The sequence below is a fragment of the Gossypium arboreum genome, chromosome 3 (genome assembly GCF_025698485.1).
Source record: "Gossypium arboreum isolate Shixiya-1 chromosome 3, ASM2569848v2, whole genome shotgun sequence".
Taxonomy (NCBI): Eukaryota; Viridiplantae; Streptophyta; class Magnoliopsida; order Malvales; family Malvaceae; genus Gossypium; species Gossypium arboreum.
Genome location: NC_069072.1, coordinates 138756235 through 138772513, shown reverse-complemented (window position 1 = coordinate 138772513; position 16279 = coordinate 138756235). Strand labels below are relative to the sequence as shown.

The 16279-nt window shown below is 35.2% G+C and overlaps 2 protein-coding genes across 2 annotated transcripts; both read left to right on the top strand.

The window, feature by feature from the left end:
• The first annotated feature begins 5474 nt into the window (after nt 1–5474).
• LOC108475126 (uncharacterized) lies at nt 5475–6614 on the top strand. The gene is made up of 2 exons (XM_017777121.1): nt 5475–6407; nt 6498–6614. Exons 1-2 carry the CDS (start codon nt 5475–5477, stop codon nt 6612–6614), a joined length of 1050 nt encoding a protein of 349 aa, XP_017632610.1.
• Nucleotides 6615–8641: 2027 nt separating this feature from the next.
• On the top strand, nt 8642–11904 carry LOC108476058 (uncharacterized). Its single transcript, XM_017778126.2, has one exon. It carries the CDS (start codon nt 8843–8845, stop codon nt 11603–11605), a length of 2763 nt encoding a protein of 920 aa, XP_017633615.1. The 5' UTR covers nt 8642–8842; the 3' UTR covers nt 11606–11904.
• The last annotated feature ends 4375 nt before the right edge of the window (nt 11905–16279 follow it).

Sequence of the window (16279 nt, the reverse complement as noted above, 5' to 3'; positions counted from 1 at the left end):
AAGTCCGACTCGGGAAAGATGAATGTGCCTTTTGTCATGAGAAAGGCCTTTGGAAGAAAAATTGTCCAAAGTGAAGAATAAGGGAAAAGTGTTGTAGATGCTTGTGTTGTAAAGCATGATACCGGTGACTCGAACTATCATCGGTTGCATCATCATCGTCATTCCATTCGGATGAGTGGATATTGGATTCGGGTTGTACCTATCATATGTCCCTAACGGGAGTGGTTCTCGATTTAGTAGAACTAAATGGAGGAGTTGTTTATATGGGCAATGACAATGCTCAAAAGCTGTTGGGATAGGTTCAATCCAATTAAAGAATCAAGATGGATCAACCGAGTTCTAACCGATGTTGATGCGTGCCCGGTTTGAAGAAAAATCTCATCTCATTGGGAGCCTTGGAATCCAATGGTTCAGTTGTTACTATGAGAGATGGGGTTTTGAAAGTGACATCTGGCGACTTGTGATATTGAAGGGCATCAGAAAAATAACTTGTATTACTACCAAGGTAGTACAGTTATTGGAGCGATCATTGCGACTTCCAAAGAATAAAGACTTGGACTCAATGCGGTTGTGGCATATGAAGTTGGGACATGCCGTGAAAAATCCTTGCAAATTCGCAAAGCAAGGATTGTTGAAAGGTGCAAAGGCTTGCAAATTAAAATTTTGCGAGCATTGTATTCAGGAAAGCAAAAGAGAGTGAAGTTCGCTCGCTATCCATAATACAAAAGGTATTTTGGAATATATTCACTCGAGATGTGTGGGGCCTTCCAAAACACCTTCGTTGGGAGGAAAACACTACTTTGTTACCTTTGTTGATGACTTTTCCGAAGAGTTTGGGTGTATACCATGAAAACTAAGGATGAAGTGCTTGGAGTTTTTCTTAAATGGAAAACTATGATCGAAAACCGACTGGCAAGAAAATCAAGCGGCTTAGAACGGACAATGGAGGCGAATATAAAAGTGATCCGTTCTTCGATGTGTGCCAAGAGTATAGTATTGTTCAACACTTCACAGTTAGGGATACACCGCAGCAGAATGGAGTGGCAGAGCGTATGAATCGAACATTGCTGGAGAAAGTTCGATGTATGTTGTCCAATCTTTGGGTTGGGCAAGCAATTTTGGGCTGAGGCTGTGACATACGCTGGCCATCTTGTTAATCGTTTGCCATCATCTGCATTAGAAAGAAAAACTCCTATGGAGGTATGGTCTGGAAAACCGGCTACAGATTATGATTCCTTACATGTGTTTGGATCCACTGCATATTACCATGTGAAGGAGTCAAAGTTAGATCCGAGGGCAAAGAAAGCTCTCTTTATGGGAATCACTTCTGGAGTGAAGGGATTTCGTCTTTGGTGCTTAGACACAAAGAAAATGATCTGTAGCAGAGATGTTACCTTTGATGAATCTGCCACATTGAAAAAGGTAGCAGATAAAGATATTCAGACGAGCGATACTCCACAACAGGTGGAGTGTACTCCAAAACAGTGGAGTTTGAGCGGATGGGGATTTTCCAGTTAATAAGTCTAATTCTCCACCACAATGGAGGAATTAGAGGTTGAAGAAGTTCTGACCCAAGAACCATTAAGTACACTAGAACCAATTGCAGTTGCAAGGCCAAGGAGAGAAATTCGTAAACCTGCTCGATTTACTGATATGGTGGCCTACGCCCTTCCCGTTGTTGATGATGATATTCCTATCACTTATCAAGAAGCAATGCAAAGCTTAGAAAGTGATAAATAGAAAAGCGCCATGGATGAAGAAATGCAATCTCTCCTGAAGAATAATACTTGGGAGTTGGCGCAATTACCGAAAGGTAAAAGGGCAATCGGGTACAAGTGGGTATTCGTAAAGAAAGATGAATCTCCTAGCAAGAAAGATGTTCGCTACAAGGCAAGGTTGGTAGCTAAAGGCTACTTCGAAGGAGGAATTGACTACAATGATGTATTTTCCTGTTGTGAAGCATTCCTCCATTAGAATTTTGTTGGCCTTGGTAGCACAGTTGAATTTGGAGCTAGCTCAACTTGATGTTAAGACGGCTTTCTTGCATGGTGAGTTAGAAGAGGAGATCTATATGACTCAGCCCGAAGGATACAAAGATGCTGGTTGTAGAAATTGGGTTTGTAAGCTGAACAAATCGCTATATGGATTGAAGCAATACCCGAAGCAGTGGTACAAGCGATTTGATAGCTTTATGAAAAGGCAGAAGTACACAAGAAGCAAATATGACAATTGTGTGTATTTGCAAAAGCTACATGACGGATCTTTCATTTATCTACTCTTGTATGTTGATGATATGTTAATCGCTTCGAAGAGCCAAAAAGAGATAGATAAGCTGAAGGCTCAGTTGAATCAAGAGTTCGAGATGAAAGATATAGGTGAGGCCAAGAAGATTCTTGGCATGAAGATAAGTAGAGATAGACAGAGAGGCAAGCTTTGCTTGAATCAGAAGCAATATCTGAAAAAGGTATTACAATGTTTTGGTGTAAATGAAAACACAAAACATGTAAGTACCCCACTTACTTCTCATTTGAAACTTAGTGCTCAATTATCTCCAAAACGAAGAAGAAAGAGAATATATGGAAAAGTCCCATATGCAAATGCGGTTGGGAGTTTGATGTATGCGATGGTGTGTCTGGCGTCCGACATTTCACAAGTTGTTGGAGTTGTGAGCGGTATATGCATGATCCTCGAAAAGGACATTGGCAAGTCAGTGAAATGGATTCTACGGTATCTTGAAAAACCGTAGATGTTGGTTTAATTTTGAGCAGGATGAAGCACTTGGTCGGTTTGTAGTTGGATATGTTGATTCGACTTTCTTGGTGATTTAGATAAACGTCGTTCAACTACGGGTATCTGTTTACTCTTGCGAAAGCCCCAGTGAGTTGGAAGTCTACCTTACGATCTCTGATGAGTGTGTCTACTACTGAGGCGAATATATGGCGATTCTGTAAGTGTTAAGGAGGCTATTTGGCTTAATGGATTGTTGAAAGACTTGGGAGTTGATCAAAGTCACATTAGTCTATATTGTGACAGTCAGAGCGCTATTCATTTAGCGAAAAATCAAGTCTATCATTCAAGAACCAAGCATATCGACGTAAGATATCACTTTGTGCGGGAAGTCTTTGAAAAAGGAAAAATTCTACTTCAGAAGATTCCGACAGCAGATAATCCCGCAGATATGATGACCAAGGTGGTAACAACAATCAAGTTTAATCATTGTTTGAACTTGATTAACATCCTGATAATTTGAGCACCTTCAGGTGTATGGCGCTCAAGAGCGCATTTGTAGGCACTACAAAAGATAGCTTTATCGAATTTGGGGAGTTAAAGGAAGTGTGTGAAGATGTGATTATCCTAATCAAATCTTCAAGGTGGAGATTGTTAACATTAATGGAAGACAATTAATAATGGTTGCCATTAACATTAATGGGAGACAATAAAAAATGACAACCACCAACTTTGGAAAAGTGGCATGGGATAATTTTTTTTTGGTCCTTGAGATAATGGGCTATTTATAGTTTGGTCCTTGAACCTCAACTATAAATAGGCCTTCTCATTTCTCATTTCATCATCCCAACCAATCTTTCTCTCTTAGTTTTCTCTCTTCTCCCATTTGAGAATTCTTAAAGAATTCTATTTGTTTGTAATATTTTGAAGATAGTAAAGTTATCATCCGGTGTTAGTGCGAGGGCGTAGGTATAATTTACGAACCTCGTTAAAACTCTTGTGTTCTTTTTGTCCTATTTTTCTTTCAATATTTGAGGGTATAATATTAGTATTTAATTGTGCTATTAAATTACGTTAGAAGGAATATTCTGACTAAGGAAAGACTTGGTATTTAAGAGATCCTTGTGATCCACCTCTCTTCCCTGGGAATTGAACTTTGTGTGATTTTTTAGTACAATAATTTACACGCTTCCGACCCTATTAGAACAACACCTTATTCATCTGGAGGGTATTGTTGTGATTTTTGTGATAAAGAGGATAATAAGTTTGTTTATCACTGCTCTTGCGGGTTGGACTTTCATATTAAATGTGCTTTGTTTACATTTAATATTGCTGAGAATAATTTGAAAGAGCTTGAGCATGTTTCCCTTCAACACCCTTCCACTGAAAATGGTGATGAAGAACTTGAAGATGATAGTAAGTGCTTCGGGTGTTCGGAACCATTAGCAAGGTATACACACTTTTCTCCTGACTGTGGATTGAATTTACATAACAAATGCGCTGAGCTTCCTTTCAAACTGAATCTTATGTGCCATCGCGAACATCCTCTTGTTCTACAATTTAATAGCCAACGGCTTTCTTGCAAGATATGCCAAGTAACAACGCGAAGAGGATTTGTTTATGGTTGTTCTCCTTGTAAGTTTGTTGTTCACATTGAATGTGCATCGCAATCACCATTAAAAGTTATTAAGAGTACAAATCATGAACATCCATTTACCTTGTTTAACGGCCACCAACATCCCCTGTTTCTTATGTTGAATCAAGAGCAGCTGGTGGACAATCAAAGGGGTGTAACTGATTACTCGAGGTGTGGGGAGAAGGTGTCTGCTCCATGTTTTTGCTGTGCGGACCACTGTGGGTTTTATCTTCACAAGTTATGTGCCGAGGCACCTTTGGAGCTTAATCACCCTTTTCATCTCAACCATCCTCTTCTTATGCAAAATGCACCTTATTCATTTGGAATGTAAATTTGCAATTTTTGCAAGAAATCTGGTCACAAGTCTGTTTATCGCTGCTCTTCTTGTGAATTGGACTTTCATATTAAATGTGCTTTGTTTACATTTAATATTGCTGAGAATAATTTGAAACAGCTTCAGCATGTTGCCCTTCAACATCCATTGATTCCCACTGAAAATGGTGATGAATAACTTAAAGATGTTTCTAATTGCTTTGGGTGCCGGGAACCATTAGCAAACTATACGCACTTTTCTCCTTGCCATGGATTTAACTTACATGAGAAATGCATTGAGATTCCTTTCAAATTGAATCATGTGTGTCATCGCAAGCATCCTCTTGTCCTACAATTTAATAGCGAATGGCTCTCTTGCAAGATATGCTGCCAGGCAACAAAGCGAAGAGGATTTGTTTATGGTTCTTCTTGTAAGTTTGTTGTTCACATTGAATGTGCATCACAATCACCATTACAAGTTATTAAGAGTACAAATCATGAACATCCATTCACCTTGTTGTTGAGACAAGCTCCATTCACATGTGGGTGGTGTGGCACCGAAGGAAATCATGTTGCCTATTCATGTGGTACATGCAACATTATAATCCATAAAAATTGCATTTCATTGCCTTGCATTATCAAAAGTAAGTGGCATGACCATCGCCTTCTTCACACATATTTCCATTACATAGAAGATTTTAGGGTTTTGAATTGCCTAATATGCTATGATGAAGTCGATACAGAGCATGGTAGTTACTATTGTTCAAAGTGCCATGATATATTCCATGTGAAGTGTGCAATGAAGGATAAAGATTCATATGAAATAGTAGAAAATGAAGATGAGATTGAGATGCCCAATGAAAGTTCCATCATTGTTATTGAGAGCAACGATGCTGGAGAAGCTACAAAAATAAAGCATTTCAAGCATATGCATAATCTAATGTTAGGTCTCTTTGGTGGAGGACATGAAAATAGTTGTGATGGGTGTATGTTGCCAATCTCGGATCCATTTTACTACTGTTCAGAATGTGTTTTTTTTCTTCATAAAGTTTGTGCCGAGTTACCTAAGATTAAGAAGGTTTGGCATCATGATTGCAAAGAGCCTCTAACCCTTATTTTTGACAAAGCTTTTAGGTGTCGACAATGTTGGCACATATCTAATGCCTCTGCTTATGAATGTTGCGGATGTGAGAGGAAAATATGTCCCCGATGTGTGATTGCTCTTAGTCCTGGTGCTCGAACATGTTTGAAACATAAACACCCCCTCTTTTACTACACAAAGCGCAATGGGAAATGCAATGCTTGTGGTATGACCACACAGGGGGCATTCTGTTGTAAGGATTGCAGTTTTGTGCTACATCTTGGTTGTTTTTCACTTCCAATTACAGCTCGTCACAAATGTGATGAGCATCTTCTTTCACTCACTGATCATGATGATAATAGTTATTCAGAAAATCATCATTGTGATATCTGTGAAGAAAGTCGAGATCCAAATCGTTGGTTTTATACTTGTTCAACATGTGATACTTCTGCTCATGTTTATTGTGTTCTTGGAGATTATTTATTCCTCAAACTCAGGAGCATTTACGAAGAAAATGATCATTCACACCCACTCACCATTGTGAAGAAGAACTATTACTACCCAGATTGTGATGAATGCGGCAAGCCGTGCGAAGATGTGGCTCTTGAATGCTCAAAGTCGGAGTGCAAATATATTGTCCACTGGAATTGTGTAACATCCTTACATCTACGGAGTTTGTGGGCATACAAAAAGTAGTAATTCAGATGTAATCATATTTAAAACGTGCCACTTCATTTGCAGGAAATCAGGCCTGCCACTTCATTTGCAGGAAAACTCAAGACTAGAAAACAGGGTTTGATCTTTGCCTTGTTACTTGTGATATTTGTTATTGTTGTAATTGTAATTTGGTTTTTCTGACTTTTTAAATTTTAAATAAATGTCACGTTAAAATTTGAGCTGAAACTTGTGAGGTTTAATTTTGATTTTAGAATTCCTTATAATTTGAGAGTGTGATTGTGCTTACAATAATAAGAGCGTTGCTAGATGCTTCTCTTTGTTTTTTTATATAAGCTTTTTCTGAAATTATTTCGCTGTTGCTGCAATAAAATTAGGTTTAACGTTTAGCTGTATGTATTAGATAAAATAACAAGGACCTGTCTCCTTCAAAAAACCAAACATTTCTTGTAATGATATATTTCGCATATTAAAATTTTATTGCAGAATTTATGAAGCTTCATCATACCTTAACCCTATTATTGCCTTACCATATAATTTTGAGAACAAAAGATTCAACAGCCTCCCTAATCTTTCAATCTAGCTTCTGTAACAGATAAACTGAAATTACTACATTCCCAAGTAAAATTGAAGGAAAATGCAAAGCCGAGAAAGGTCATGATCCACACAATTTCACAACAGCTCAAACCAGTAATCAATGGAAGGAGTGATTATGGCCCAAACACTGCAATAGCTTAACCAAGAATGACAATAAACATGGATCCCATCTGCCAGCTTCTACTTTGGGGTTCCATTCCCCACGCCTAATGTTTTAGCTATTTTCCCATCTCTTTTCTACTCTTTTATATCACAACCTTGTATCTAATTTCCTTACTCCTTTTCTCTGGGATGGGAACTCATTCTCATGTTAAACATCATTCCTATTTGATTGCATGATTCAAATATATAACCAACTTCCATAGTACAATTTATCCCATTAAGATGGACATATATGATCACATGATTATACATAATAGTAATACTAGAAATTATACATATTTACATAAAATTAATTACAAACTAACATTATTAACTCAATTTTGATTTCTGAAGTCAAAATAATAATAAAAAAACTTGATTTTTGAAATGAAAAATAAATATTCTTGATTTCGATTTTGATTTTTAATAGCGGTAGGGACCCAAGTTTGAGACTTTTGTCTTGATTTCAGACTTAATATTTCTCTCGTTTAACTTTAATATTTCAATATTTTTCTCTCTTGTTTTGTTTTGGAGCTAATAAACGACAACAAATTTATTTTTGGGAATTGGAAGATTAGTTTAAATACAAATTTGGTGCCGCCACACTGTTAAGCGACACCCTCCCCCGATGTGACTCATGACGCCCTAACATTTTCATTTTTTTTTATAATTTAATTTATTTCTTCACCATTATACGATATTTAAAGAAAATACAAATAATTTTTAGTATTGACTGATAATATGGCAGCACCACTTAAAAATAAAATTTTTTCATTTAGAATGATTGGGTGATGATGGGTGGCTGATGTTGCAAAACAAATTGACAAAACTTAAATTTACCGTAAAAAAATGCCATTTACGTAAATAATCTATAACATGCCTCATTTTAGTAATTAATTTTTTTGTATTTAATTTCATTTTAATTTAAATTAGAATAATAAAAATTATTTGTTAATGTAAAATGTTTTATATATGAAAATATCAAATATTAAGCGGCAGGTGCAGCTATAGCAATAGCAATAGTGAAATTAAAATAACAGTAAAAAACATAAAAGCAGCAATGGCATATTAATTAATTAAGACAATATGTAAACAAACCACAGCAAGTCATGTACTGTAATAATCATATCTTATATTACATAAATACATGGCACATGCTGCTCAGCTCCAAACACAATACCACACTATTTACAATGATTCTTTTATAGTGAAATGAGTCAAATTAACGTCAACCAATGCTTATTTTATTACAATTTGAGTTTTAATAAAAAAATATTGGACTCAAATATAAATTTAAAGAATAAAAATTCATTTAAAATTAATACAATATGTAAACAAAGCACAGCAGTGACATTAGTCATGTACTGTAATGATGATACGTTGTTTACACTCGAACTTTTTAAATTGTAAGTTTTGGGTATAAAAAAGACATGGCAGTGGCACATGCGACTCGGCCCAAAACCCAATCCCTAATGCAGAGCTCTACAACAAAAAGGGTAAGATAATAGCATTGACTAACCTAATTCAGTTGACCTCTGTTTACTATAAGCGACCCTCTGCCTCTGCCACTTCCTCAATCATTATCTTTCTTTACTTGTATTCTTGCTTTCGGAGTCTCTCTCTTTCAAATATCTACTTTACTTCAAACATTGAGTTTCAGTTTTTTTCTTCCAATGTCGACGGAAAAAACCAAAGAGGAAGGGGAAATGGAGGAGTCACTGAATTATGGTCACCAACATCCCCTACTTCTTATGTTGAACGAAGATCAGCTGATGATTGTAGCTAACTGCTCAAGGTGTGGCGAGAAGGTGTCAACTCCATGTTTTAGCTGTGCCGAGGGTTGTGGGTTTTACCTTCACAAGGTATGTGCTGAGGCACCTTTGGAGCTTAATCACCCTTTTCATCCTGATCATCCTCTTCTTCTTATGCAAAATGCACCTTATTCTGGAGGGTACAGTTGCAATTTTTGCCGTAAATTCGGTAATGAGTTTGTTTATCACTGCTCTTGCAATTTTGACTTTCATATTAAATGTGCTTTGTTTACATTTAATATTGCTAAGAATAATTTGAAAGAGCTTGAGCATGTCGCCCTTCAAGATGAAGAACTTGAAGATGATAGTAACTGCTTTGGGTGTTGGGAACCATTAGCAAAGTATACACACTTTTCTCCTGACTGTGGATTTAATTTACATGAGAAATGCGCTGAGCTTCCCTTCAAACTGAATCTTGTGTGCCATCGCGAACATCCTCTTGTTCTACAATTTAATTGCCAACGGCTCTCTTGCAAGATATGCGGAGGAAACAATCAACAAGCTATAGGATTTTTTTATGGTTGTTCTCCTTGTAAGTTTGTTGTTCACATTGAATGTGCATCGCAATCACCATTACAAGTTATTAAGAGTACAAATCATGAACATCCATTTACCTTGTTTAACGGGCACCAACATCCCCTGTTTCTTATGTTGAATCAAGAGCAGCTGATGGACAATCAAAGGGGTGTAACTGATTGCTCGAGATGTGGGGAGAAGGTGTCTGCTCCATGTTTTTGCTGTGCGGAGCACTGTGGGTTTTATATTCATAAGGTATGTGCCAAGGCACCTTTGGAGCTTAATCACCCTTTTCATCTCAACCATCCTCTTCTTATGCAAAATGCACCTTATTTATCCGGAACGTACATTTGCAATTTTTGCAATAAATCTGGTCACAAGTCTGTTTATCGCTGCTCTTCTTGTGAATTGGACTTTCATATTAAATGTGCTTTGTTTACATTTAATATTGCTGAGAATAATTTGAAACAGCTTGAGCATGTTGCCCTTCAACATCCATTGATTCCCACTGAAAATGGTGATGAAAAACTTAAAGATGTTTCTAAGTGCCTTGGGTGCCGGGAACCATTAGCAAATTATACACACTTTTCTCCTTGCCGTGGATTTAACTTACATGAGAAGTGCACTGAGATTCCTTTCAAATTGAATCATGTGTGGCATCGCAAGCATCCTCTTCTCCTACAATTTAATAGCGAAGGGCTCTCTTGCAAGATATGCTGCCAGATAACAATGCGAAGGGGATTTGTTTATGGTTGTTCTCCTTGTAAGTTTGTTGTTCACGTTGAATGTGCATCACAATCACCATTACAGGTTATTAAGAGTACAAATCATGAACATCCATTCACCTTGTTGTTGAGACAAGCTCCATTCACATGTGATGGGTGTGGCACTGAAGGAAATCATGTTGCCTATACATGTGGTACATGCAACATTATAATCCATAAAAGTTGCATTTCATTGCCTTGCATTATCAAAAGTAAATGGCATGACCATCGCCTTCTTCACACATATTTCCATCACATAGAAGATTTTAGGGTTTTGAATTGCCTAATATGCCATGATGAAGTCAATACAGATTATGGTAGTTACTTTTGTTCAAAGTGCACTGGTATATTCCATGTGAAGTGTGCACTGAAGGATAAAGATTCATATGAAATAGTAGAAAATGAAGATGAGATTGAGATGCCCAATGAAAGTTCCATCATTGTTATTGAGAGCAACGATGCTGGAGAAGCTTCAAAAATAAAGCATTTCAAGCATATGCATAATCTAATGTTAGGTCCCTTTGTTGGAGGATATGAAAATAGTTGTGACGGGTGTATGTTGCCAATCTCGGATCCGTTTTACTACTGTTCAGAATGTGTTTTTTTTCTTCATAAAGCGTGTGCCGAGTTACCTAAGATGAAGATTGTTTGGCATCATGATTGTAAAGAGCCTCTAGCCCTTATTTCTGACAAAGCTTTTTGCTGTTCACAATGTTGGCGCACGTCTAATGCCTTTGCTTATGAATGTTGTGGATGTAAGAAAAAAACATGTCTCCGATGTGTGATTGCTCTTACTCCTGGTGCTCGAACATGTTTGAAACATGAACACCCCCTCTTTTACTACACAAAGCACAATGGGAAATGCAATGCTTGTGGTATGACTACACATTGGGGTATGGCTATACAGGGGGCATTCTGTTGTAAGGATTGCGATTTTGTGCTAGATCTATTTTGTTTTTCACTTCCAATTACAGCTCGTCACAAATGCGATGAGCATCGTCTTTCACTCACTCGTCATGATGATAACAGTTATTCAGAACATCATTATTGTGATATCTGTGAAGGAAGTCGAGATCCAAATTATTGGTTTTATAATTGTGCAACATGTGATACTTCTGCTCATGTTTATTGTGTTCTTGGAAATTATCCATTCCTCAAACTCCGGAGCATTTACGAAGAAAATGATCATCCACACCCACTCACCTTTGTGAAGAAGAAGTATTATTACCCAGATTGTGATAAATGCGGTAGGCCTTGTGAAGATGTGGCTCTTGAATGCTCAAAGCCGGAGTGCAAATATATTGTCCACTGGAATTGTGTAATACCCATTTCTCTATGGGATTGATGAGTGTGGTACAAACGGTAATTCAGATGTAATCATGTTTGAAACCTACCACTTCATTTGCAGGAAAACTCAAGACTAGAAAACAGGGTTTAATCTTTTCCCTGTTACTTGTGATATTAGTTATTGTTATAACTGTAATTTGGTTTTTCCAACTTTTTAAGTTTTAAATAAATGTCATGTAAAAACTTGGAGGTGAAAGTTGTGAGGTTTGATTATTGATTTTAGAATTTCTTATAATTTGGGAGTGTGACTGTGCTTACAATAATAAAAGCGTTGTTTCTCTTTGTTTTTTTATATAATCCTTTTCTGAAATAATTTCTCTGTTGCTGCAACAAAATTACGTTTAACGTTTAGCTCTATGTATTTGATAAAGAAACGAAGGACCTGTCTCCTTCAGAAAACCAAACATGTCTTTTAATGATATATTTCGCATATTAAAATTTTATTGCAGAATTTATGAAGCTTCATCATACCTTAACCCTATTATTGCCTTACCATATAATTTTGAAAACAAAAGATTCAACAGCCTCCCTAATCTTTCAATCTACCTTCTGTAACAGATAAACTGAAATTGCTACAGTCCCAAGTAAAATTGAAGGATTAGTTCATTTTTTCCATAAAAAATACATATTAAGACAAAAAAGAAAATGCAAAGCCGAGAAAGGTCATCATCCACACAATTTCACAACAGCTCAAACCAGTAATCAATGGAAGGAGTGATTATGGCCCAAACACTGCAATAGCTTAACCAAGAATGACAAAAATATGAATAATAAACATGGTTCCCGTCTCCAAACACAAATGTGTGACACTACTGCTTCTACTTTGGGATTCCATTTCGCACACCTAATGTTTTAGTTATTTTCCCATCTCTTTTTTACTCTCTTATCTGGGATGGTGTTGGAGTTTAGAGAAGTTGAGAGAACAAAATACAGAGAAAACAAAGAAAATTACTTAGCGGAATTTTTTTGACTGCTATCAAATTTTCTCATATGCTTTTCATTCAACAAGAAATACAATATATATAGGGGTGTAATGGTTACAAGACAGTCAACAAACTCCACTAATACACTTTGAAAATACAAACATATAGCTTGTAGATAAACTGATTAGGTGAAAGTCAATAGCTAATAAACATAAAATCAACACTAACTCTGCTAATCTAACAAGTGATATTAGCAAGCACTAATACAAAAATCATCATCAGCATATGCAAACCTTTCTTGAAATACGTCAGGTGGTTCGCCAACAACACATAACAGCTCACACTCTAATAAGCTCGCAACTTCAATTGAGCTTGCACTTTTGGTTGAGTCTGCAGCTTTGATGAGCTCGCAAATGTAGAGCTTGTAGGTGTAGAGCTCACAACTTCAAGTGAGCTCGCAGCTTGGTAGGAAGAGTTTGCCATTGCAGAAATGAACACTTCGCAACACTCCTCCCAATTCATGGGATTAAGATATGATTTAAACAAATATCTCAAAATTATTTAAACTCAAGTGTCAAATTCAAATAAAAATCCAAAATGACTCGAATCAATATACTCAATGATCCAGACTCGAAAAGTTGATACTACTAATATGAATCCATATCCGACCAACCTAGTTTGAACATAAAAATTAACAATTTGAATCAGAAATAACAAAACACAAAATGATTTAAACCAGTCTGAATCCCAAACCCAAGATTCTTCAAATTCTCAAATTTAAAATATTCAAATCATTTTGGTTTGGGTTAGTTTCACATTCAGATCAATTTCAATTTAGGATCATTTCAAATTTGATCATTTTAGACTCATATTGAATGGTGTTGGATTATTTTTTTAATCAAATAGGGTTTTAAAATTTCTGGATCATTTTAGTTCGGGTTAGTTGCAAGTTCAAATCATTTTACGTTCAAGTCATTCGGTTTTGGATAATTTCGGGCTTATATTGAACAGTGTTGGAAAAAAAATTTAGTCAAATCGAGTTTAAAATTTCCAAATCATTTTGGTTCAGGTTAGTTTCAGGTTCAAATCAATTTCGGATTTGATCATTTTGGGCTCATATTGAACGGTGTTGGGTTATCTTTTTTAGTCAAATCAGTTTTAAAATTTTCGGATCATTTTGATTCGGGTTAGTTTCAAGTTTAAATCAATTCTGATTTCAAATTTGATCATTTCAGGTTCATATAGAACGGTGTTGGATTATTTTTTAATCAAAACGGGTATTAGAATTTCCAGGTTTCGAATTTGATCATTTCAGGTTCATATAGAACGGTGTTGGATTATTTTTAAATCAAATCAAATTTTAAAATTTTTGGATCATTTTGGTTCAAGTTAATTTCCGGTTCAAATCAAATTCGATTTCAGATCATTTCGAGCTCATATTTTACTATGTTGGATTATTTTTTTAATCAAATCAAATCATATATAATTTGTATTCAATTTGATAAAATCGAATTTCTAAATTCAAATCAAAATTAACCTATCACATCAATCACAATTTTTTTAAAAAAAATAACTAAACTGAACTGAATCAAAATCACCCCGAATATCTCTCCTTTAAATTACAAGCCACTTTGTAAATCTAGATCTCTCTCCATAGTATTCATTACCAAGTAAAATGGCGACCGGTGGCATGGATGAAGCAAGCAACATGAAGGTGGTACTGAAACACTATGCATCTGGTTCAGCACAAGAAACCGATATGCATTTGACAGCCGGAAACATCAAACTCAAAGTACCAAATCAAGAAACCTTTATCTCTCATGCGATCCCTACATGATCTTCAAAATGATGAAGCTCAAACGACAATTAACCGATCCTTACGTCTTCGGTTCGGTAATTTTAATCACTTCCTTTCATCTTCATCATCGTTATCGTAATTAAGTTTTATTGTGTTTTGATATATTTTCTTGTTTATCTTTTTGAAAAAATCGAAAATCGAAAATCTAAAATTTAATATTTAATTTTTAACATCTGTCAAAATGAATCATGGTATGATTGTAAAAAAGTGAAATGTGATTGATTTTTGTTTGGATTTAGCCTACAAATACTCAACTACGTTGTCAAAAATTCGAGATTGTTTCAATAAGTGTAGAAACTAATTAAGCCTCATAAATTTCTATCACCTTTTCATTATTAGTGATGGATATTTATAGCATTGCGTCTAGTGCTAAGAAATTTGATATTTCTTTTCGATTCTTTGCAATATAGAAATAAAGGTATGAAGAGCTTTCACCATAATTTAGAGTCCAATGAGGGGACAGGGGCTCTCCACCACCCCTAACCCCTAAAATGAGAATTTGTTGCTTTAAACTCCTCAAAATTTATAAAATCTTAAGTTCATATGGTTGGCCCTCCAAAAATGCTAGAATTTTGGTTTAATTCTCTATGAAACTGTATTTTAGCTTTTATAAAAATATATAACTTAATTTCGGCCTCCTCTACAAAAAATAATTAGAGCAGGCACGGATTAAATTACTTTTAGGCTCTTCGAGAAATCATAAAATTATAAATTGATATAGTGATAAATTTATCTTTTAACATCTCTGAATAATTTGTAATTCAATTCTAATCCTCTAAAATTTCCCCCATTGCATTGACTGTGGGTCTTAAATAAAAATAAAAATAAAAACTACCCAAAGAGTGCCTTTATACAATAGGTTTTTTTTTTTTTGGTGAATTACAAGAGGAGGTTAAAGCTCTAATAGCAACGCGACTATCACGATTCAAACCTAATTGGAGAGGGTGTTTTTAACAAGAGAAAAAGCCATGTTAGCAACATGGATCCCATCTGCCAGCTTCTACTTTGAGATTCCATTCCCCACACCTATTTTCCCATCTCTATTTTTTTCCTTTATATCACAACCTTGAATCTAATTTCCTTACTCTTCTTCTCTGGGATGAGAGCCCATTCTCATGTTAGACATCATTCCTATTTGATTGCATGCATGATTCTATCCCATTGAGATGGATATATATGCATAATAAATCTATACAATAAATTAAAAACTACAAAATGTACTAGTTTCTATTCAAACAATTCATATCATATTAAAGCAATAAAATTTTATATCAAACTATTCAAACACTAGTTTCTATAAAATTTTATATACTAGAAATTATTATCAATATATGTGATCAATATATGATCACATGATTATACATAATAGTAATACTAGAAATTATACATAATTACATAAAAATTAATTACAAACTAACATTATCATCTCAATTTTGATTTCAAGTCAAAATAATAAAAAACTTGATTTCGAAATGAAAAATAAATATTCTTGATTTCGATTTTGATTTTTAATAGCAGTAGAGACTCAAGTTTAAGATTTTTCTCATGGTTTCAAACTTAAAATTTCTCTCGTTTAACTTTAATAATTCAATATTTTTCTCTCTAGTTTTGTTTTAGAACTGATAAACAACAACAAATTTATTTTTGGGACTTGATTTAAAGACAAATTTGGTGCTGCCACACTGTTAGCCATAGCAATAGCAATAATGAAATTAAAATAACAATAAAAAAACATAAAAGCAGCAATGGCATATTAATTAATAAAGACTATATGTAAACAAACCACAGCAAGTCATGTACTCTAATAATCATATAATATATTACACAAATACATGGCACATGCTACTCAGCTCCAAACCCAATACCACACTAATTACAATGATTCTTTTAT